This window comes from Chelmon rostratus, chromosome 22 (genome assembly GCF_017976325.1).
Source record: "Chelmon rostratus isolate fCheRos1 chromosome 22, fCheRos1.pri, whole genome shotgun sequence".
Taxonomy (NCBI): domain Eukaryota; kingdom Metazoa; phylum Chordata; class Actinopteri; order Chaetodontiformes; family Chaetodontidae; genus Chelmon; species Chelmon rostratus.
Window position 1 is genome coordinate 11,097,740 of NC_055679.1, and position 22,850 is coordinate 11,120,589.

Below are 22,850 nucleotides of genomic sequence, written 5' to 3' on the forward strand. Positions count from 1 at the left end.
TAAAAGGCAAACACTGATATCTTTACATGTATGGACACAACTTGCACACACACACACACACACACACACACACACACACACACACACACACACACTTCACTTCATGTCCACTCTGTTTCTTTGCATTGCTCCTCAGCAAAAAGCACAATGAGCACAGTGTAGGCTTCCGTTAAATCACTACATTTATTCAGCTTTCTAGAGGAGAACATGTATATTATAGGGACGTCTCTCACTTACATTACCCTGTTTTTTTGTCTTTTATTGAACCTCAGAATCATTTTTTTGCGTCAAACAAGTTTTAAAATAAATGATAAAAAAAAGTGTAGAACAGGTTGAAATACACATAATGGAGCACATGCACATTTTTGCTTAAACGCGTTATTGCAGCAAAAAAATGCACATTTACAAAGATATTCAGTTGGTTAAAGTGAAAACATTTTAGTTGGATTACAGTTTGAGTCACTTTTCAAAGCTTGAATAGTAAACAAGGTATGATGCTTGAACATATGTGAATTGTACAGGTGGTGCGGAGTCATTTGAACTTAATTTCAACTCTAAGTCAACATGTGTACGTGTGTGTGCAGATGAAATGCTTGTGAGTGTGTGCATGCATCTTGAAGGTGTTTGATATGTGGTATTTGCGTGTGTGTCAGAAGTGGAGTCGAGCCAGCAGCCAGCGGAAGAAGCCGGTCCTCTTGGATCCGAAGAAGCTGACGAAGAAGTTGACCACCGTGGTGACGAAGATGACGCCTGTAGCGAGGTTGTTCAGGTAGTCGAGTCGTTTCTGATTGGACACCACGTTCAGGTCCCTGCGGGCTGCAGCGCACACACACACACACACACACATGGACAGACACACAAACACACAGTTTCAAACACATCCACCCGTATGCACACATGCAGTTAAGGCATGCATACTCACACACACACATACACTCACACTGACCCCACACAAACTGCACACATACAAACGGCAACATATTTCAGTCTCTTGCCCTCCAGCCTTTATGTGACAGGCTTATGGTAACAAAGATGGTATTTCTTTTGGATGAAATAAATTCTGCATGAGAGATGTAAGATCTTGTAGATTAATAAAGCGTGGACATAGTGTCTGAACTTTTTTTAACTGCTCACTTCCATCTTTATCGGACAAAAACTAATTTTGAGGCTCTGGAGCTCAGGTGTGAGTGAGCGACACCGATCAGCCACAGCAAGCACCTTTCTTAAAGGTGATCTCAGGCTGAACAACTTTTAGAGGTGGCAGATGTGAAGTCAAGCAGACAGAAATGTGCTCTAGGTCGTGTAAACGGAGGTGAGCAAATTGCAAGTTGATGTTTATACATGAGCTATAATCTTGTTGGAAGGAGTCAGTTTATTAGAAAAAAGTTTATAAAAAAGGTGACAGGCTTCATATTCCAGAAAATTATTTTGGATGTTTTCCCATTCGCTTCAATGCAGCTGGAGTTTTTATGAAGCTGATATCAGGCTTTCAATAGGAGTTCGGCATCTTAAATGAGTAGTCTCGGGAAATACAACAAGCTTTCTCACCAAGACTTAAACGAGAGGATTGATACCATTTTCATGTGTCTATGGTAAAAATGAAGCTAGCTGCTAATTTTAGCTAAGCCTAGCTAAAAAAACTGTAAACTGACCTTAATCTCTGTTAACTACTACCTACTACAGTAATAAACAGCATTGTGCTCAGCAGCAGTGCATGAACGAGCGTGTATGATTTCAAATGTCTGTGCTTTGGCGCCACCTAGTGGTAGCATCAAGAACAACAGCGTGATGATTTAAGCAGCCTGTCAGACACAAATTCTACACAAAGCACCTTTCCACCTGGTGTTCAGGTATTGTCTGTGAGTGTACACACAGTGTGTGAGTGTGCCTGCTGTGGGGGGTTTCACAGAATGAAACGCTGCAGCAGCCACCGCAGGAAGCAGCTGCGCTGCGTGCCGAAGGCGGCTCTGATGATGTTGACGATGAGTGTGAGGAAGATGATGCCTGTGGTCAGATTGTTGAGGAAGTTTAACAGCCGCTGCCAAGAGGGGAGGAGGGTCAGCTCTAAACGAGCTGCACGCACACATATTACACACACACACACACACACAAACACACACACACGCACACACACACACACACATCCAGTTGGTCCTTTGGCACAGTCCATTCATACTGAAGAAAATCAAATACAGGCAGAGTGCAGTAATAAAGTAGTAGATTAGTACTTTAAGTAGAACAATAAGTCAGAGTAAGTTCTGTGTGTGTGTGTGTCTGCACAGAGTCTGGTCCTATATTTAACGTGTCAAAATCTTTCCCTACTGTCCAAAAACAGCCACATATCAGAGTCACCCCCTCCTCCAGAGAGTCAGAAATGCATCCTGGCAAAGAGGCCGGTGCGCTCCATCCCGAAGACGGAGATGAAGATGTTGGTGACGAAGATGAGGAAGATGATGATGGTTGTGGTGTTGTTCAGGCTGTCCAGGCGCTTCTGGTTGATCTCTTCATTGACGTCTCGCCGAGCTGCAATCGGCACACACACACACACACACACAGACAATAACAACAAAACAAAAACAACACACTTGGCTGTTTTGAGGTGTTGATGACTGGACTTCAGCCTGTGTTGCCTGCATGACAAAGCAATTTGTCAGTGTATTAGCATGTTAATATGACTGGTTAAAAACATGGAGGATGGATTTTTGAGGGAGGCTGACCGACGCTGCGATGTGATTGGCTCACCGATGATGATGATCAGGACTCCAGCCACTATCTGGAGCGCCAGGGAGAAGGAGATGAGTGTCAGGACAGCAATGTAGTACCTGAGGAGGAGAGAGAAAAGGGGTTTATCAGGCAGCCAGAAGTAAAAGTGTGCTTGCAATGACTTTTCTATATTTCTAGTAGACTGAAGTGAAGTACTGCTTGACCCGGGTGTACCTGTATCCAGCTCCCTGCTCGATGACAGTCTTCATGTGTGTGATGTTAGCCAGGAACAGTGCGATGTCCAGCATGCCCTCAGATACTGTCTTCTTAGTGGCGTACAGGTTCATGTTCAGATTGGAGGCTGAACCTCCCTGAAAAAGAGAGGTACAGATTTAAGATCTCCACTGATCCTCCAAGTTATTCTGCTGAAGTCAGATGAAACTGACCAGGAGAGGGCAGCAATGACCAACACACCACCACATGATGCGGTCAGGAAAAAAAATCACAGTCTGTCTGATACATCGACGTTCACGTTCATTTTAATTTTATTCATTTATTCTAATGACAGAATTCCAGAGTCAGCATCCACAATAAATACTGATTTCATCTGCTGGGTTTGCGATTCATCAAAAGGGAAATCAAAAACTCTTATCATCGCTTGATAGCAGTTGAACACCTCATACAACATTTTAATTGTTTGTTTTTTGTTCTTTTCATCGCACCAAATGAAGTCTCGTGAGCCACTCCATGTATTCCAGGAACGATTAGATAAGCTTTTTTATTTTGGCCAGTCTGTTATTATTCACGAGAGCCCTAACTGCAGCTTATTTCCCGGCGGCTGGAAACAGTTGTTTTTAGAATGATAAAGAGTTGCACTTTGTTGCACGTGACAGACTTCAGAAATTGACTGAGTGTGTGTGTGTGTGTGTGTGTGTGTGTGTTTGTGTGTTAAATATTCCAGGACTATCACAGAACAGGCAGAATTTTTCTGCAGCTGTGTGCTGGGAGAAGAAAATGTTAAACATCGTTACAGGCCTTATGTATTACTCGCAGCATGTGTCAGACTACCACGTCCTAGAATTATTTTTCTGCTACAGTGCATGGGTACAGATGCACATATTGGATGACTTAACACCACGTTATAGATTAAAGCAGTCCACCCACAAATGGATCCCTTTACCCGAGGCTGTGTCGCTGTAGTGTGAATCAGTGCAGGCTGCACAGAAACAGAGACGTGTTTAAGGAAGACGTAGATCACATATATGAGGCCAATCGTGTGCACACCAGGGAAGCATTGTGCTTTATGACCTCACTCTGCTGTAATGTGGCTGTAATGTGCAGCGCTGCTCCAAAGTAAACAGAACTTTGACACTGTACATGCACAGTAATTGTTCAACGCTGCAGCTCCTCCTCTGTGTGTCGCCTGGCGCTGGGTTATATATGCCGGTGTCTTGCTGTTTCACTGTTGCTCTTCACTCAATAAAAGGAAAATACATGGTGTTTTCAATATGTGCAACTAACTGACCAGACAACATACAAAATAGTCTGGAAATGAAGCAAACTTTACCTCTGATGGTCAAAAATGACAAAAATAGTATCATCCTAAACTAAAGTCTATATATATCACCTTGCAAAAAAGCAAAAAGACTGATTTAAGAAGAAAGACCTTCAAAAGAATGACCTCCATCACTTCTTTAAAGCCACCGTGTGCTGGATTTTGAACACTGTGGCTTTGGTGCCCTCTAGTGGTAGTATCAGATACACACTCCAAGACATGTACTATGGGAGGAACCATTTTTGCTGGGATTTACAAGTAAAACCTCATGCCATCAGAATTTGAATAATGCTATAACGACTTAATAATCCTTCACAACATTTCCATCTCCTTTTACCAAGTCTGCTTTGGATAATATATAAATACTGTGCAAATACTGGTGCAAAACACGTGACATGCTGGAGCAGTGCAAGTGTGTCAGTATGCTTCCAGAGCATCAAACAGAATCTCGTCAGAATTTGGGGGCTGCATGCAACAATCTTTGCACCACTGACTTATTGTAACTTATGTACGTATATGTGCACATTTTAACCTAAATCATGATGTTATAATCAACCTAACCGAGTAGTTTTGGTGCCTAAACCTACCAAACTGTGACCGTTTCAAAGCATTAAGCATGTGGTTAAAGGCTTTCTGGCAGGAACGTTATAAGACAGATGCTAAAGGTTGTCTTGTGCGCCCGTATGAGTGGCAAGACAAAAAAGTTTGGATTTTTCTACCTGGGAATGAGACAGGGTTGGATTTGATCTGCTCTTTTACTCAAAACAACGACTTTGCTTCATGTGTCCATCCGAGTGAAACAATATGAATGAATAAGGAAAGTGCTGCCCTCACTGGTCGGCTTTTTGCATGTCCTTTGAATGCGGCCGTACCAAACAGATGTAAACACCATTCCCTGCAGAAGTGTTTGGATGACAGTTGGTAAGAGCTTGTTCATTTGAACCCTTAACAGTCAACACTGCACTGTGCCTTCAGCTGCTCCATGTGCATACAAGGAAACACAGTGTTCCAGTGGGCTGACATCATGTGCCTTGGTTTCCTCCTTATGCCCTGACAACGTTGGCTTTTGCAAACTATGCATGTAGCTAACCAACAGCCATAACCAACAGCACCACAAGACTGCTGTGCAGCTCCACCAATGTGTTTACATCCACTTCCCTCTTGCCCATAACTGCTAGACTCCCTTCTGTGGCGGGGAGAGCGATTTGGCAGGTGCACTTTGGTAACAAACAGTTTTCACGGACATTATTCACACGAGGTCTACGCCTTATCACAACCGTGCCATGATTTCTGGAGCTAGACGTTGATGCTGACATTTCTGGATGTAGGTTTTGGACTCTTTGAGCGCTGCAAACCAGAACCAAAACAAACTAGCCCTCTGCGCAAGAGGAAAAGTATGTTTTTTTGTGGTGTTTTCAGATAACCTGCAGCACGTAGTTTATCCAAATGTGAACTAATCCCACGGCTTTTAATTCTAAATCATCTTTCCGTGGATGAGAATTCACCTGCCCTAATGCTGTGATCCCCATCGAACCTGTGCATATGTTTTTGTCCTGGCTTGTGCTGCAGTACAGTTTGACCCAGTCTGGATTAATCTCCAAGAAAGTATGAAGCAATTCCTAGAACTGTAGGACTGTCAAAACACTATGAACACATGTACCATGGCCTTTTGTGTGTTTTTCTGAGTGTGTGAGAGGCAGAGAGCGAGAGAGAGAGAGAAGTGGGGAGGAGAAAGAGGGCGAAAAGAGGGAGAAAGAAGAGGAGGGAGCCAAGAAGTGAAATGAAATAGACAGATATAGAGAGACAGGGCGAAAGAGAGAGAAAACGTATGTATATACACTGGCCTGTTTCCATCATTCTCCACTGGGGGCTCATGTGGTCACACTTTATCAACATCAGCCCTGGGCAGGAGGCCAAAACACACACACACACACACACACACACACACACACACACACACACACACACATACATATACACACACCAAAATCAAAACATTGGAATGGCCTACATACAGTTTTACAGGCCACATGTGTTCACTTAGTGTGATGTCTCTCTAAATGTACTGACTGTGCTTTTATCGCACTTAATCTCAATTTTTCGTGATTTATTAAAACATGTGCATTAATCACTGCTTGACCCTTTGTTTTCCCGGACAGGTGGAGGAGGGATGGATCCTTATTTACTGCAGCAGGCCGGAGAGGTGGTTGCAGGAGGTCAGCAGGGTCACACACGTTGACCCTCAGCGGCTGTGAATTACCTCCAGTTGGCTTCAGGGCTCGTCCATCATGAATGTCCAGGGAGGGACTACCTGGCTCAGGTTTTAGTTTGAGGAATGAGCAAAAGTTTTCTCAGCTTGTCTTTGAGGAGCCATCAGTTACAACTAATCATTCACCAGCTGTCTTTCTTATTAAGGGTTAGACAGATACAGCTACAGCATATCAGTGTCTCAGTGCAGGGCTGACTGGATATTATCCAGCCATGTGGTCTCCAGCAGCTTTGGAAGTTTCTCTCTGAGGACTCATGCTTAGCAGCAGTCTTTAAAACTGCTATTAAAACATACTTTCATTGCTTATTTCTGAAAGATTGGAGGTCAATCATATCCACATGCAATAAAACGTTAATTGGGAACAAGAAACTTCAACCCGGCACTCGCAAAAAATTTATAGATGGGTGCATGCATCCATAATATCCACCATTCCCACTGTGTTTGAGCTGACCTCAGTCTCATGGTTGGAACCTGACCCACTAGTGAGACAAGTATATTCTTCATGCCAACATCAGGCAACATTATAAAGAACATCTATCATTTCAGATCACTGCTGAAAAATAAGGGAATACATATCAAGAATCTGCAGAGTTTCAGCTGAACCCAGCTAGCTAAAACATATTTATGTAAATATTGCATATATCTCGTACTTTACACTAAATTAGTTCACAGCAGTTCATTGATTGACTTGATTGAGTCCAGGAGAAGGAGAATCCCCACCTCCTAAGATGTAGCTTGCAAGTTTAACATGCAATGACAATACAAATCTGATGTTTAGCATGTACATTGTTAGCTGTTTCCATAATGTTTGCTAGTTAGTACTAAACATAAAGTACACTGGAGGCTGATGTGAATGTAATTTGTGCAGGTTTTTGGCCAAAAATCGAAGTGCTGCACAAATTAAAATTTTGATCTGTGGCACTAGAGGTAAAGTCCAGGGATCACAAGTCAGTAGGTTTCATGGTGGTGAGAATAATGAATGTCACACAGAATTTGCTGCCAGTTCATCCAGCAGAAGCCGACATGCTTCACCGCATAAGTGAAAGATTTGACATGCTTGCGACTCTAAAGGAAAAGAGAGGGGGTCGACAAAGTTATTAGGATTCTTCCTCTAGATACCATGAATACATGAGCCGACTGTCAAGGAAATCCATTCAATAGTTGTTTTAGTCCAAAAATAATCTCAACCACATGTTGGATCTGAAAGAAAAGCCAGGGGGTCTCCAAAGTCTGTAGGGTTTATCCTTTGGGAACCATGAATGTCACTATAGAATTTAATAACAATCCACCTGATAGATTTTTTTAGTCTGGATCAACATAGTGGACCGATTGACTGGCTGATGTCAATGTCCTGCTCCTGCAACAGTAACAGATGATAACAGCAGTGTTAATAACAACAATAATAAAACCCCCTACGCATTATTAAGCTGAGTGAGTAAAATGTATTTCTGTACACAGAAGTTCTTTTTTCCTACTGGTTTTTATGGACAGATGGTATTTATATAGTAAACTGTTCCTAGAAGTCCAGAGTCCTTGTAAAACTCTCATTCCTGAAATTCACTGATCCACAACCCTGGGCACGAGGCCATATCGCGAAATGTGCACACGCCCACGCCTAAACATGCCAGCCCCACACACAAACACACACCTGGGGCATACCTGGATGAGGCGCACACAAGACTCCGTCATTCCACACGCACAGCTATGCACATGTGCAACCAATATACACAAAAACATGCTTACAAAACTGCTTGTTTTTACAATGCTAACTGCACATAAACACACACGCGCGCTCACACACACACACACAGCAGACCGCATGGGAGGCCCCCCTTGACCTCACAGGAAGTGCTCCTCCCCTGGACTCCAATTGGTTGCCATAACAGCCAATAGGAAGGGAAGCCCAACTAGGAGTGGAGCTCTGGTTTTCTTTTAGTGTCTTATTTTTACTGTCTCTCCATCTCTCTGCCTGTCTGTCTCGGTCCTTGACTGTTTTTTTTCTTCCTTCTGCATTTTTCCGAGGCTCTCTCTCTGCCCGAAGGCATCATCTTTCTGTTTGGGTTTTATGTAACTGCCATTTAGGGTGAGGGAGTCGGACGAAAGCAGAAAAGCAGATGAAGAGAAACAGATAGTGACACAAAGAAGAAGAGTCAGCATGTCGGGAGGAAGAGAGGCAGCAACAAAGAGATGAGTTGTCTTTTCTCTTGCTGGCTTACTGGCAGCAGAGCAGCGTCTGAGTTACTACTTACCTAAATGATTCTGGCTCGTGCCTCAGTTTTGTTTTATTTTTGCCTAAAACCAGGAGCAGGCTTCTCATTTCAGAAGCTAAGATGCATGGTTTGTTGTCCAGTAAATGCACACCAATAAAATCACTTTTCACAGGTCAGTTGACAGCCGATACCACATGTTTAAAGTTGAAGTCCATTAGAGTTCATTCTGTCAAACCCCATTTTTGTACATATTTGCACTCTGTAGCTTCTTATCTGTATAGCATTTGTCATTCACTGGCGGGGTCCACCTTTCTGTGAAACTGCATATACACCCATCCAGAGGAAACAATGATCATATTTACTAGATGTGACACAGAAGGCAAAAGCTGGTGCACGTACATGTTTCACGTTATAACAAGTGTTGGACAATATTGCTGACTGCAATGTGATGAATCCTTTCCAGCCAGTGCATGTACACCAGTTACTTTTCTCTGCTTAAGGCATGTCATCAATGTCATTTTGAATGGAACTCTGGGCCTGTAATATTAAAACAAACCTGCTGTTACCACTAGTAACCACAGGTGTCGCCAAACACACCATGACTGACATCTCACTCTATAAAGATAAGAGAGTAGATAAAATAATCCTTTATTAATCCCACATGAGGGAATGTGGAATCATGTAATAGCAAAGATTGTCATTAAAAAACAAGGTATGATAAATAAGAGCACAATTTAATAAATTAAACAGACAGTGGTTTACTTACATTACTGCACATAGGAAATATTGGTATTGCCCATATTTAGCATGCACTGATTTGATTGATCCTCTGAGCCCGGTTTCCTTCCCAGGGCATCAAAAACTGACGTTTTGTCTCACTCCTCAGCATCTCACGCAACTTTCAACTGACTCCAATGTAAACCCACCTGCACCAATATGAGATGCTCATAGCAATTGCTCCAGCTGATGTAGTAGACAGAGTGACCAAAGTCCTGAGAGGGGTGGAGGTTAGGGTAAAGAGTGGTGGGTCATGTTTCCTGTGTGAAAGCAAAAGTCAACAATCTTCTCCTTAACCTTCCTAAATCTAAACAAACTGCAACCATTTCCACGTGTTAGCAATGCTATCTGGCGCCTAAAGGGCACCTTGTGCATCTGTACGAGATGCTGAGGTGGGAGACACAGTGGCATCAGTTGAATCGGCAAGTTGAATGTTGTGTGATGTGAAAGATGTTGCTAGTGACAAACTCAGAGGATGTTATCATCCAAGTCTAGAGTTCCTTTGAGCTCTATGGTGCGGCTTAGCATCTTTTGCATCTTGTTTTGGTCTCACCACTCTTACTCTCATGTTGTTTCCAGCTGCAGCATTCAGCTGTTTCTGACCAGACAGACAACGTTAGCAACAGGCTGGTAAAGACAGTGGAGCTTTCAGCAGCTAAAGAGCCTGATATTCCCCTCAGGAGCTGGTGGAGACCAAAGCTGAGCTAAAAACGAGAGCTAATACTGGACTTAGAGTCATCAGATGGCTCGAAAAATGGCTCTGAATGAATGCTGATGTTGCTCTCTGCAGCTGTTTGGTAACAAGATCCTCATATCAGCTTTATGAGGCAATTCCAATGTTGTGTTTATTCAGAGCAAAACACTATTTTTATTTTTTTTTGAAAGCTAAAAACATCAGCCAAGATTCGATTGACCAGCCAAACATCGCCTCTTGACTTTTTCTACGCTGTTTGCTTTGGGGGGGGGGCACGGGTCAGCACGTGAAATGCTGCGTTTCAGGTTATTTGCTGGTCCGTGTATGCGTGTGCTGACGATAGGTGGGGGCAGTGGGCCCGCCAGTGAATAGGCTCATTATGTTTGGAGACAAACAAACGGTGGACACCACTCAACACATGCACCCACACACGGAGCCAGAGTCAAGACTCTTATTAGGCGAACTTTGACATGGAAAGCAACAGGGAGGAGGCTGTTATCTACACACACACACACATACACACACACACACACACACACACAGCATTTCTTCACACAGAAGCAGTAGGTTTGCAGCTGACCCTTGATCTCTGCCCCATGGCTAACTATCGTCTGGTAACTAGCAAAGCTGACATGAGAAAACAACCTTTAAATGGTGTGTGTGTGTGTGTGTGTGTGTGTGTGTGTGTGTTTGTCTTTTGCTAATTAAGGTCTGTGCTTCATACTCTGAGGATGATGCTGGTTTTTATGATATGGTCTTTGACAAACATGTTCCCCGCTGTGTCCTTTATGTCACAACTGAGTGAACCCATTTTAACACACCTCTTCATCCTTTTTGATCCTTTCCCCTCCTCTTCCTCTCTTATTAACTGTCACATAAACCACAGCTTTCTTCTTTGACTCCTCTAACTGCATTCTGGTTTGGTAAACAGACAGAAAGGCTTCAAGAGAATCACAAAAACCATGAATAAATTGGAAAATTAGATTCAAACCTATTCTATACAGAGGAGCTAATATAAGGAATTTGTGTGCATGACACAATACTCTGCTCTACTTTCAAAAATGCCACTTCAAAAATAAGTTAAAAATTAATTAAAGGTGTTTTTTTTCCGCTTGTAATAAGTAAATAAAACCCTGAAAATTTGCTTGTTAGGATTTTTTGAAACAAGATGAATGCCTGGTCGTAATCATGGTTCCTTCTCTGCTGCAAAAATATTCCCCAAACCAGCACTGTATCTTTAAAAAAAATCAATATCACCAAACTGCACAGAGCACAATCTGCAAAATGAATGAATAAATGAAAAAGGAATTATTTTTTAACCACCTTTCTTTGAATTAGTCCTGTGTGTTCACTTCCTCTTGTCGTCTCCTGCCTGTCTGTACGATCAAAGTGTCATCCTCCTGTTATCCTATGGGGGGCGAGCTGTTACACAGCAGGACACATGCCTCAGAAACTGCTGGACAGGATGTAAACAGAAATCTGTTGAGTGTGTGTGTGTGTGTGTGTGTGTGTGTCAGTTGGATTTTGTTTGGTCCTTGTTTCTTCCAGGATCTCGTTGAGAGACCTGCGGGGTAAGTTTAGAGTAAGGGTCCAGGATGGGCGCAGAGCTCAGTGAGGTCAATGAGGATCCTCACCAGTATGAAAATAAAAACATGTGTGTGCCTGTGATTTGTGTTTTGAAGCATGTTTTGGTCAAATTTATGACTGGAACAATGAAAAGAGAACAGCAGATTTGAACACTAGTCTTTTGACTGTAGTTTCATGTCATTTTGATTGAATATATACTTTTTCTGCTGCGTTATGACGCTCCTCCATCTAAATTCACAGATTAGCAAGTACAAGACATGTGATCGGTTCATATATTATGATGCACTGTTACAGATTAAAGTAAAACTGCATTTGGACTTCCATCTGCCAGCTGGGAGCGGGAGAGAAAGAGTGGCAGTGATCTAATATCAGTCGACTCTCTGCATTCCTGACCATAACCACATGCTGTAACAGAGATTCCCATATCAGTGACTCCAGCTGGCCCCTTTGGCCCTGCAGGGGCATCCTACAGAAACCTGACAAAGGGTCGCACTTACGTCTGACAGACTTCACAAATAAGACACTATGAAGACTCTGTTACTCTACAACCTGCAAACACTGATGGCCCACCAAGAAAAAGTACGCCTGACAGGAATTTTAATTGCAGTTTATTACAACCTAGGTCTTATTTTTGTGGTTTTTGGCCATTATTGCAGTAATAACAGGATTGTAATGGCCAGTCAGACAACTATACAGGTTTTAAACAAATCCCAACAATGCAGAACTTACAGAATTTGGAGGAGAAACACCTTTATGGTCTTTTTAAAATATTTGTTTAGATAGTCTGGCAAAAATGTTGGTTTGTCTTCTGTCTGACTTCCCTGTAAGGCTTTGATTTTATATTAACTTAAATAATAATAATTTAAATGATAATCAAAACTATGAAAAAATTGAATTTTCCTTCTACAGTAAAGGGAAGTTGATTGAAGTGCATTTGGACTTTGTGTTGAAATAAGCTAACAAATATGCACTGTGTTTAGGCAACAGGTGACGTACCATGAGGCAGACCTTGATATGGTTCTGTGTGTGTGTGTATGAGTGTGTGTGTGTGTGTGTGTGAGGAGGAGCCCATAAACACCTGTTTCTCCTCTGACGTCAGCCGTGCTGGACAAGTCTATTGCATAAGATGCTGACGTATGTTGCCTGGTGTTATAACATCATTTGGAATGCTAAAGACCCTTGAAGACATGTGTGCCAGATGTGTGTGTGTGTGTCCATCAGAAGTGTGTGTGCCAGGTGGGTATGGGTGTGTATCACAGGCCAGCAGTATGTTCACCATCCTTTTGCTCCTTAACACACTGCATGCTGCCATGGTGACATTGCAAACACGCACATAAACAGAAATGCTTGTTCAAGGCTGTTTTCTCTGAAGAGGTGACATCAGTTAACTTCAGCGTTGACAAGCAGGAATGACAAGTATGCACAGCCTAAAGTTACCTCACTGCTTCATGGCTAATTTAAATCTGGTGAACATACAGCTCAGCCACACAGTGTCAAGGAGACTTCCTATGGGTCGAAATATAATGACAGAAGATTTACATTAATAGCTTCAGTGTTTGACCTTGTGCTGCAGCTTCTCTTCATGCTTGGAGCTCATGGCTTTGTGCACATGTAGTATCCTCCCAAGTATCCCAAGTGATGCTGCAGGTTGCCACACTGTACCCACAACAAGCAAACTGTGACACAACTGTAATAGGCATGCATAAAAAGTCACTTGTGGTTCAGCGTCTTACTCAATATTCTGTATTTTCTTAACGTCATAGAATTAATAGAGACTAGAGTTAATGAGTTTCCAAGTCTAACTAAATTATGCATGAAAGAAGTTCACGAAAGAAGCATGCACACACTGACGCACCCGCAGTGGAATCAAACATGTCTGCAGCTGATCTAATTTTCACACATAAAAACAACATACAATATAGTTCTCATTTTATTGATGTGGCTGATTCCAGTGAATTTTTTCCAGTGAGAAACATGCTGTCTTCACGTAGAGACTGTTTTTACAGACGACTGACAGAGAGCTTCATCACATGGTGCGACGACAATCACCTGAAGCAGAACCAGTGAGCTTGTGGTGGATGACTGTGCATCAAATATGAAAGTTGCGACAGAGACGCTACAAAGTCTAAAACATGGATTTTTCACACACATCTTCAACCTGGCAGCACAGAAGACCTATACAATCAAGACAGTTTCAGGGTGGAAACCAAAGTTTAGTGTCACCATTTCAGCATCTGACCAAATGTGAAATATGGTCACAGCCCTTATGGTGGTGAATAATGGCCAAAAAAGTGTTTTTGGTGTCACAGTGGAGCTGACCTTTGACCTTTTGGATAGAAAATATCATAATTTTACCCTCTGAGACATTTGTGCGAAGGTTTGCCATTATTAATGTACAAATTCTTGAGTTATGACCAAAGCATAGTTGGTGAGGTCACAAAAATGTCCACCAAATTCTAATCAGTGCTTCCTTGAGTTCAAGTGGATGTTTGTACCAAATTTTAAGAAAATTCCTCAAGGTGTTCCTGAGATGTTGCGTTCACGAGAACGGGACCGACGGACAACCCAAACCGAACTCAGCTGAATTTATTTAAACAAAAGAGTCACTCGCTTATTCGATGTTCCTTCTTGGAGCTGTTTCACAAACCTTTTCGCCTTATTTGAGCTCTTAGAGCTTTTCTGATCCACATGCAATTCTGTTTTAACATCAGATGCAACGACACCTCTAACCTGTAGCCACACACACGCTAAATCATACATCCTGCAATTACTAGAGGAAATACACATACTTTGCACAATGGCATGTAAAAAGACCTCGGAAACCTCCGGGATGATTTGTAGAGTTGTAAAAAAGTGCTACCCATTGTTGAGTGTTTGCTTGGGGTTTTTATTACAGGGAAGGTGTGTTTGGAAAGTGGACGGGCTGATGTCAAAGCGTCTTTGTGAAGACGAAGACGGCAGCAATAGCTGGAATTTCTTGTGTTTCTTTGGCATTTCGGCCTGTCATAAAAGGTGCGTGTGGCCGTGCACTCTGCAAGAGCATCACAAATACTGGAAATAACCTGCTGCCGAAAAACACTATGCCAGTCATTTTGCAGTGATAAATGAGAGGTAATAATTATGTCACAGCATTGTGACAACATTGCTGTTAAACATTGCCTGCCACCATCTGTCAGGAGATCAGAGGTCAGCAATGAGTTGCTCAAGGACCCTTCATGGGTGCAGATGTTTGCTCCTGTGGGAGCTGTTTGCAGACCTTCCCTTTCAAGGAATGTTGTCTCTAAGACTGCGCCACACCGCTGCCTCATCACACGGCTCACGTCAAAGTGAAATTCTCCATAAAACAATGTTTACACTGCCAGGTAGTTAAAGGTTTCACGGAAAAAAGGCTGGGAATCTTTGCAAAACGGCCTTCAGTTCTTGTGAAACTGAAGTCTACTCGTGATCTTCACGGTAACGCTGTAGTGCTGCATCGACCATGGCAAAAGACACGCTGACCTGCAAACAAGGACGTTCACACGGCCGGGCTAAAGTTGCTAAAGTTGCATGAGCAGCAGCCCATTTGCCCTCTTTGGCTGAGCTGCCCCTCTGGAGGAAAAATACAATTAATTGTTTTATTTTTGTTTTTGTGTCTGCAAGAATGTGAGTCGCCCATAATAAAGTCAAATGGACGCACGGATGGGCTGGCCCCTGGCTGTAAAAAAAAAAAAAGGAGACCCAAAGTGATGCCCTCTGCCCCCTGTCATGTGACACTGTAGCACCAAATGTGGTATTTTTGTGTCATGATGTAGCGCAACCACATATTTGCGAGCTAACTTTACTGTCGCATGCAAATTTGCCACAGTAAAGTTAAAAGTGCAGCAGAATCTCTTGTTGTCGGTGTGCAACATAACGATTAAAGGTAAGCTGTAAGGCGTCCTAGAGAAGACGTGAGACGCGTCACACCTCACCATTATATTACAATCATCATCGTAAAATGTCACAGTTGCTCATCTTTATGGGCTTATTTAATGATCCCAGTGCATGTCCCCAGCACAACCATTTCAATCACAGGACTGAAGCCAAGCATCATCCCTTTTATTGACTGACAAATCTATTTACACACAGGCCGACAAAAGACTGCGGCATTCATATCAATGTTATCTGATGATTTCAGAGTATAAACACAGGCTTATATTTCCTATTTCCAATTATAAGCAAAAGCAAGTGGCTGTATAAACAAGTGTTTTCTATTGCCTAAACATGCATCTTATCTGTTACACATGCAGATGTTTGGAAAGGCGCGCTGAGTAAAATAATGGAGAGTTGGGGAGAGAGCGAGGCCGAGCAGGAGAAAACTGAGAGGAGAGAGAGGAGAAGAGAAAGCAAAGGAAGAGAAAAGACAGCGATGAGAGGTGGAAAGTCACTAAACTGTGCACACTGTCACACACAGGCTGGACGCAAAGCAGTTAAAAATCTCTCTTAAACTGCCTCGATTTTCATTCTTCATCCATCAAATGTAGGAAAATACCTCTTTCATACAATGTATCTATAGAAGCAAATGGACTTTCACATTTTGTGTTATGAGCCTCTAAGTGGCAACGCTGCCTCTGAGTTGCCCCATTGACTCCCATCTTGTCTCCCATGGTACCAGGAGCAGAGAAAAGAAACTTTTAACTTACTCTATTTTCCACATTTTTGATGCCACAAACACATATTTTACAACACCACGCTCAGCAGAGTGTCCTTACTCTCACAACGTTTTACTTGTAACCAACAGGAATGATCCTCTTTGAGTCATAAGAATGAGTTTGAGCTGTGCCTCGGAGCTTAATCTCTTAATATCTGCTAAATTACCGGTCTGACCCAGGAGTCACTCAGCTGCTCCTTCATGTAAAGATAAGCCAGCAATGCTGTTCAGCTCCCAGCTACACATGAAGCCACACAAGTCCAGCAGTGCAATTTAGCTGTCACTTTTAGCTTCAGCTTAAGTCTTGTCATGCAGTCTGCAAGCTATGGCCAGTGCTGCAGAATACATCTTACTCTCTGCCTCTTTCCAACTATTTCCATCTCAATCTGCAAAAATAAATGTGGCGTTTGAAGACACCAGCAAACAGCCGGAAAGTGAGCAGCCCGTGGCTCACACGCACGGAGAGGAGAAATCCTACAATTAACACCGACAAAAACATTCAAACAAAGCAGCAGTCGTGCAGGATCCAGCCAGCGTCTGCATGCGCAGCCTGCGTTTGGCAAACCGCAGGTATGAGAACAAAAGCATCAAAAACAGCAACAAACTCGCTAAATGCTGTAGCTTAATCACATGAGTCATGTAAGCCTCGGAGTAGAATAACAACCACAGTGATTACACAATGTGTCCTCGGAGCGTTTTGGTGTTTGGTGTAATCATGATTCACTGAAGCGAGAAGTCAGTTTAACACAATATAATCTTGAGTTTCAGTCACACTGGAGTGCCTGTATCCAAAACAAACATGGAGAAGAGTGCAGGAGGGGCAGATTGGTGCAGGATGTGCAGGATGTGTGCACATACGTACTCGTATTGTATACTGTAAACAGCAGCGCCGTCCTGCGCTTTTGGCTGTGTTTTGGAGTTGCCGGCCGTTGTGTGGTGTGATCAGACATGATGACACGAGTAGAAAGCTTCTGAGGCAGAGGAGCGCAAATTTTAATGCGCCGTATCCGTCGTGTTGCTCCCTCTGCCGAAGCTGTTCGGAGTTTAAACCTCCCTCGGGCCGTGCGGGCTTTCAGGCCTCGGCCATGTGTGACATCGCAGGACATTCCTCCCAGCGGCTTCCTGGCTTTCATGGCCCGGCCTTCATCGCCTCCATCCACAACACACGCTTCCTTCCTGTGCGTTTCTGTGCGTGCATGTGGGCATTCCCGCTTCCCAAGTTCCACGAATGCTGCTGTTTTTGTTGTGCGGCATCCCAAAATGTGTGACATTTAAAGAGACGGGCAGATATAGAACTATCCACTTGAAACAAAACAGACTAAGAGATGAATTCTACTGAGGAACTCAGGGCTCTTTAATGATTTTCAACACATTACCTGTGAGTTTGGGAGAAATTTGGGGATTTCCTAGCATATTATTCTTTGAAATAAATATGTTCTCACCTTTTTCGCCGTCTTAAGATAAGATAAGATTAGATAAAACTTTATTGATCCCACGCCGGGGAAATTTTGTTGCTACAGACAGCAAGAATAAAAAGGAGACGTAGAGAGTCAACTATATGTATGTGCTATTATGTGCAAAAGGAGTATAAAATAATATTGGGATGGCTCAGTTTCATAAAAATGGTCATGGGAGTGCTACACAACCTTAACTGTTTGGAAATGCAATAATAAATCACCATGTGGGTTTTTATTTGTCCCTGTATGTCTAAAAATGAAAAGTAACATGGTTCTTACTGTACTGATGGGTTTAAATAAATGATACCACATTACCACATGGACATAAAGCTTATTATAACTTAGGTTGAGGAACAACCCTGACTCTGTCTGTGCCTGGCTCTCATTCATCCCCTCACCCTACCTGAAACCCCTGTAAACTCATTTGCATACATGTTTGCTAGCAAAAAAGTGTTTAAGTAACCAACCCAGCCTCTGACCGTGGCTTTAGAAAGCTAAACTGGCACTTTTATTTTAACTTTTATTTACTCGAGGTGTGACAGGTTCAAAATTTCCTAAAGGCAAATGTTTTACAAGTGCAGCGCACACCTCTTGACACAACAGTCACCTGCACCTGGATGCCTGCTAAACTGGTCAGATATGAGCAACCATGCAGCAAGGTCACACTCTCGTTCTCTCCGGGGATTCACACACCTGAACCTGTACATGACTTTGTTGGTATGTGTATGTCCACTAGCCTGAAACACAAGTTCATAGGTGTGTTTGAGGAAAAGCAACAAGTGGTATTTTCTCACTCACGTGGACCAGTGAGAACATGCAGAAACTGTATGTTTTATGTCATTTCGCCAGTGAGTCAACAGACGGGGAGTGCTCGACGCGAGTCAGGCATGTGTGCAGCGAAGGTAGCTATGTCAAAGGTACCCACCCGCGGGAGGTGAAGTGTCACCGCGTGTGTGGGGGGGGATCTGAGCGTTGCGAGACTCTTTGCACTACATGTCGTGCAGATGGATTACGCATGAACAAACATTTGCACTCAGCCACATACATCCTCGCTGAGTACAAAGCATACCTGCAAACACGTCCTGCTGATTGAACTGTCCACATTGCTCAGTACCTGACACACCAGCACACACACGCAGACTTAGTTCCTGTGAGTTTAGGACAGTAAACCGCCTATTACCCCATTTCACACACATAAAATACAACACTCCTGCGTAACTACTGCACTTCAGTAGCCTATGTACACATACAAGGAAGTTAATTTATAATAGTAATAAAAGCCGTGATGATCTTCTTCACTGCAATAACTCTTATGGCCAGTGTGGTGGGACCAGATGTACAATTTATTGCTGATGTTCACATGGAGTAGAACTTCCTCTACTGATTTTATACCATTGTTATCAGCACATGCAGGAAACAGGAAAACTCACGGTCCAGCTCCCTGGTTACCACAAGAGTTTGCATTGCTGTGGCAATGTGGTAATGATCAGCGTGGATCTAAGACCGCTCTGATCAAAGCTACTTCAACAGCCACTCACGTAATTCCAGATAACCACATGGTTGTGATGTACCACCAGCGCTGGAAATTAAAGCATTTTAATGGTCATGATGGGAGTTTTCTATTGAGACGAACCTCTGAACGCTCAGTGCCACGTCTCATTTCTGCTCTGACAAACACACAGCAGATGCACATCCTCGCTATCAGGTTAAATAAACACATCTGAATCCATGTACATTCAGTTTCGAGTTTCTTCACTGTCTCGTAGCTATGCAGACATTTGCAGATGAAACGCGCCAGAAACCACAAGTCAAAGCACTTGATCTCCGCTGATGCCTGTACCTCTGCAAGGCTAAATGCTACTGTCAGCATGCTCTCAGTGATGCACACTGTTGTTTAGCAGGTTTGATGTTTACCTCGTTCCTCATCTTAGTATAGACTGTGACCATGCAATCACTGATTGAATACAAAGTACAGCTAGGGTTGATGGGATGGTGCAGACATTAGTATTAGCAAGATGACAAGTCAGGGATCAGATGCATGCACCAAATCTCGCAGCAGTCCATCCGATGGTTGAGAGATATTTCAATGAATAACACAAATATCAAACTGCTGGTAGAACCAGAAAAAAGTGACAGGACCGCCAAAGGGATTATATTGTGTCTGTATCAATTTCACAGAAATCCATCCAATAGTTGTTAAGTTATTTGACTCCAAACCATAAATGTCAACCTGCTGGTGGCTCTAGAGGAAAGGTCAGGGGTCAGCGGGATCCGTCATCTGGGGATCGTAAGTGTCTGCACAAAATCTCATGGCACTTCATCCCGTAGCTGTTGAGATATTTTCAGTGGTGGGCCACAAAAATGTTTGTTTCACCAAATATGTTTTATTATCATTTCAGATGGCAGTCGGTGACCTTGTGTTTCTGCGGCTGTGAGAAGAGATGAGCTTAGCGAGTTGCTGCCGTTTATTTTCACCGAAGAGGTCAAAGGCTAGAGGGATACTCCTGAGCAAGTAACACACACTCTCCTACATGCACCCATACAGCCACATAGATACAATGGATCAGTAAAGGTGACTAACCCTCAGTCAGGGCATTTCTTTGGGCCCTCAGAGGCTCCTAAACATGATGTTTATGTTTGCACAGAGCGGGCCTATGCAGACAGAACACTGAGAAAAAATGCTGTGAAGCGTTTTATGTGTCCGGTCATGGGGAAGTTTCAAAATACAACATGTGAGAGCAGAGCTTGTGAAAGTTGTGCACAGCCAAAGTGATTGCCTGCATTAGACGGTTTTGTTTAGTATAAAATGGAGATGCTAACAAATGCTAATTAGCAGTGTCATCGCTGATATTTCCTTTTAAATTTTCTTTTTAAATGCTGACTGATTTTTCCCCCTCGCCTCACTGCCTCTGCTAGCATAACCATGTATGGCGTTCTGGTCAACAAACAGCACTGCAGAACAACACATTTCTCCAATTAGAGGCAGAAAATTATAAATTTGTGAGTAAATATGCAATGATTTTCACAATAATTGAAAATAAAATGTGTATTCCCTCAAGACTCGGTCGATGCCTTCATGGTCTCCCACAGAGGACAATTAGCAACAGAGTGCCTTTGTTTCGCTGTAAGTGTGATCTCACTCTGCTGAAATCAACAATAGTCCCATGAGCACCAGGAGGACATGAGCGTTGGAGACTGGATGAGGTAAGACAGAACCTCACCCAACTCCCACACTCGTTCTTTCCCTCCATCACTCCTTTTTTTTTTCCTGAAAACCCATTTAAAATCACAAATGACCTCACGCAGCCACATCGTTTTGTAATAGCTAAAATACAGTGGCTGCATGCTTGTACACAAAACTTTGAAGGGAGGCTGTTGTGTCCTTTATCTGAAAGATCTGCATGAAATTTAAAGATAACTCAAAAGAGTTCACTTCTTTTTCACAAAGTGTAGAAATGTCATACTTAATGTTGGTTAATTTCATATTAATTTGTTGTTTTGGTCTAAATATGAAAATATTTAGATGAACAAGCATCACAAAAACCATAATCAAGTCCCATATAATGTACAGTACATGGTTGGCCTATTATAAACAAATACACAAAAAAGATATGCTAGCATCAGCGTGAATACGAGGGACTGTTAGGATGCATGTTAATTGATATGTTAGCATTTCTTTGGCCACCTTGTGAAAAGTTCAATTTTCACTCTCTTTTAGCTCCGTTTTTGGTCTCCTCCAACTCTATCTGGCTCTTTAGTGTCTGAATGTTCACCAGCTCGTCGCTAACAGTGTCTCTCTGTAGTGCACAGTGTTTTTTCTTGCTGAAAACAGCTACCCGCTGCATCTGGACACGACGTTGATGAGAGCAGTCAGCTTTAATCAAAACAGTAAGGCCAAAACAACCAGCTGAAAGATGCTAAAGCGGCAGCTTTAAAGTTGTGTTTTTATATTGTGTACATTGATTTATTGAAGCAAATAGCTTAATAAACTAGTAATAACCACATTCAAATACTTCTGTCTCACTGGGACTCATGTTGACCCCTGCACACGCTACACGCTGGCAGCCATACAAGCCACATATTTACATGTTCACAAACATAAGCTGTACATATGGACAGTTTATATACACACACACACAACTGTAAACCCCCATGCAGGACTGACCAGAAACATAAACGTGTGGGAGCTTTCCCACACACACACGCACACACACTTTTGTCCAGTGGCCTAACACTCGCGCTGGAGGGGAGGAAAACACACAGATGACCGAGCGAGGTCTGTATTTACCCTTCAAGTAACATAAACACACACGTGCTGCATACTGGCAAGCAGCATGGCAACGGATGCTATCAAGAAACACAAGAAGCTAGATTCTGTGTTTGTGTGTGTGTGTGTGTGTGTGTGTGATGCCTCTCTTAAAGGAATAGTTCAGCATTTTTGGAAATACGCTAATTTGCTGTCTTTCAAAGAATAAAATGAGAAGATTGATATCACTGTCGATTCCTACCCAATGCACACACTTGTTGACTCCTGCCACACACAGCCTCTAAAGCTCTGTAAATGACTTTGTACGTTCATGTCTATTTTTACGCGTGTGCCTTTTCACACATGTGTGGCGGCATGTGTTTGGCTGCCATCCACGTACAGGCCTCTGCGAGCTGCGGATTTAAATGAAGTGCATGGCACCTCAAACCACTGCCGTTAAATGTAAATGTGCAACTCTGAAAATAAATACATTTTTATGAATTTTAAGAAAAAAAAAAACGTTTAAAAGGCTACATGTGTTTTTATGAGCACGGTGTGTGTACAAAGTGGAAAGTGTGTGAAAAGAGGAACTTGGATTTATAATTCTGCTATGCATTTGTGATTTATGTGCATCTATGTGTGTGTGTTTGTGTGTGTGTGTGTGAGTTGTAGCGTTGTGAGTT

The 22,850-nt window shown here is 42.7% G+C and overlaps 1 protein-coding gene across 1 annotated transcript in view; it reads right to left on the reverse strand.

Annotated features, from left to right (window-relative positions):
* Positions 1-423: 423 nt before the first annotated feature.
* LOC121626012 (ninjurin-2-like) overlaps positions 424-22,850 on the reverse strand; it is a 29,645-nt gene continuing 7,218 nt past the window's right edge. Inside the window, exons 2-4 of the mRNA XM_041964358.1 lie at positions 2,938-3,074; positions 2,743-2,822; positions 424-816 (exon numbers count right to left, since the gene is read on the reverse strand). Of these exons, the coding sequence (XP_041820292.1) occupies positions 650-816; positions 2,743-2,822; positions 2,938-3,074 (384 nt within the window). The 3' untranslated portion in view covers positions 424-649. The remainder of the gene's footprint in view (positions 817-2,742; positions 2,823-2,937; positions 3,075-22,850) is intronic.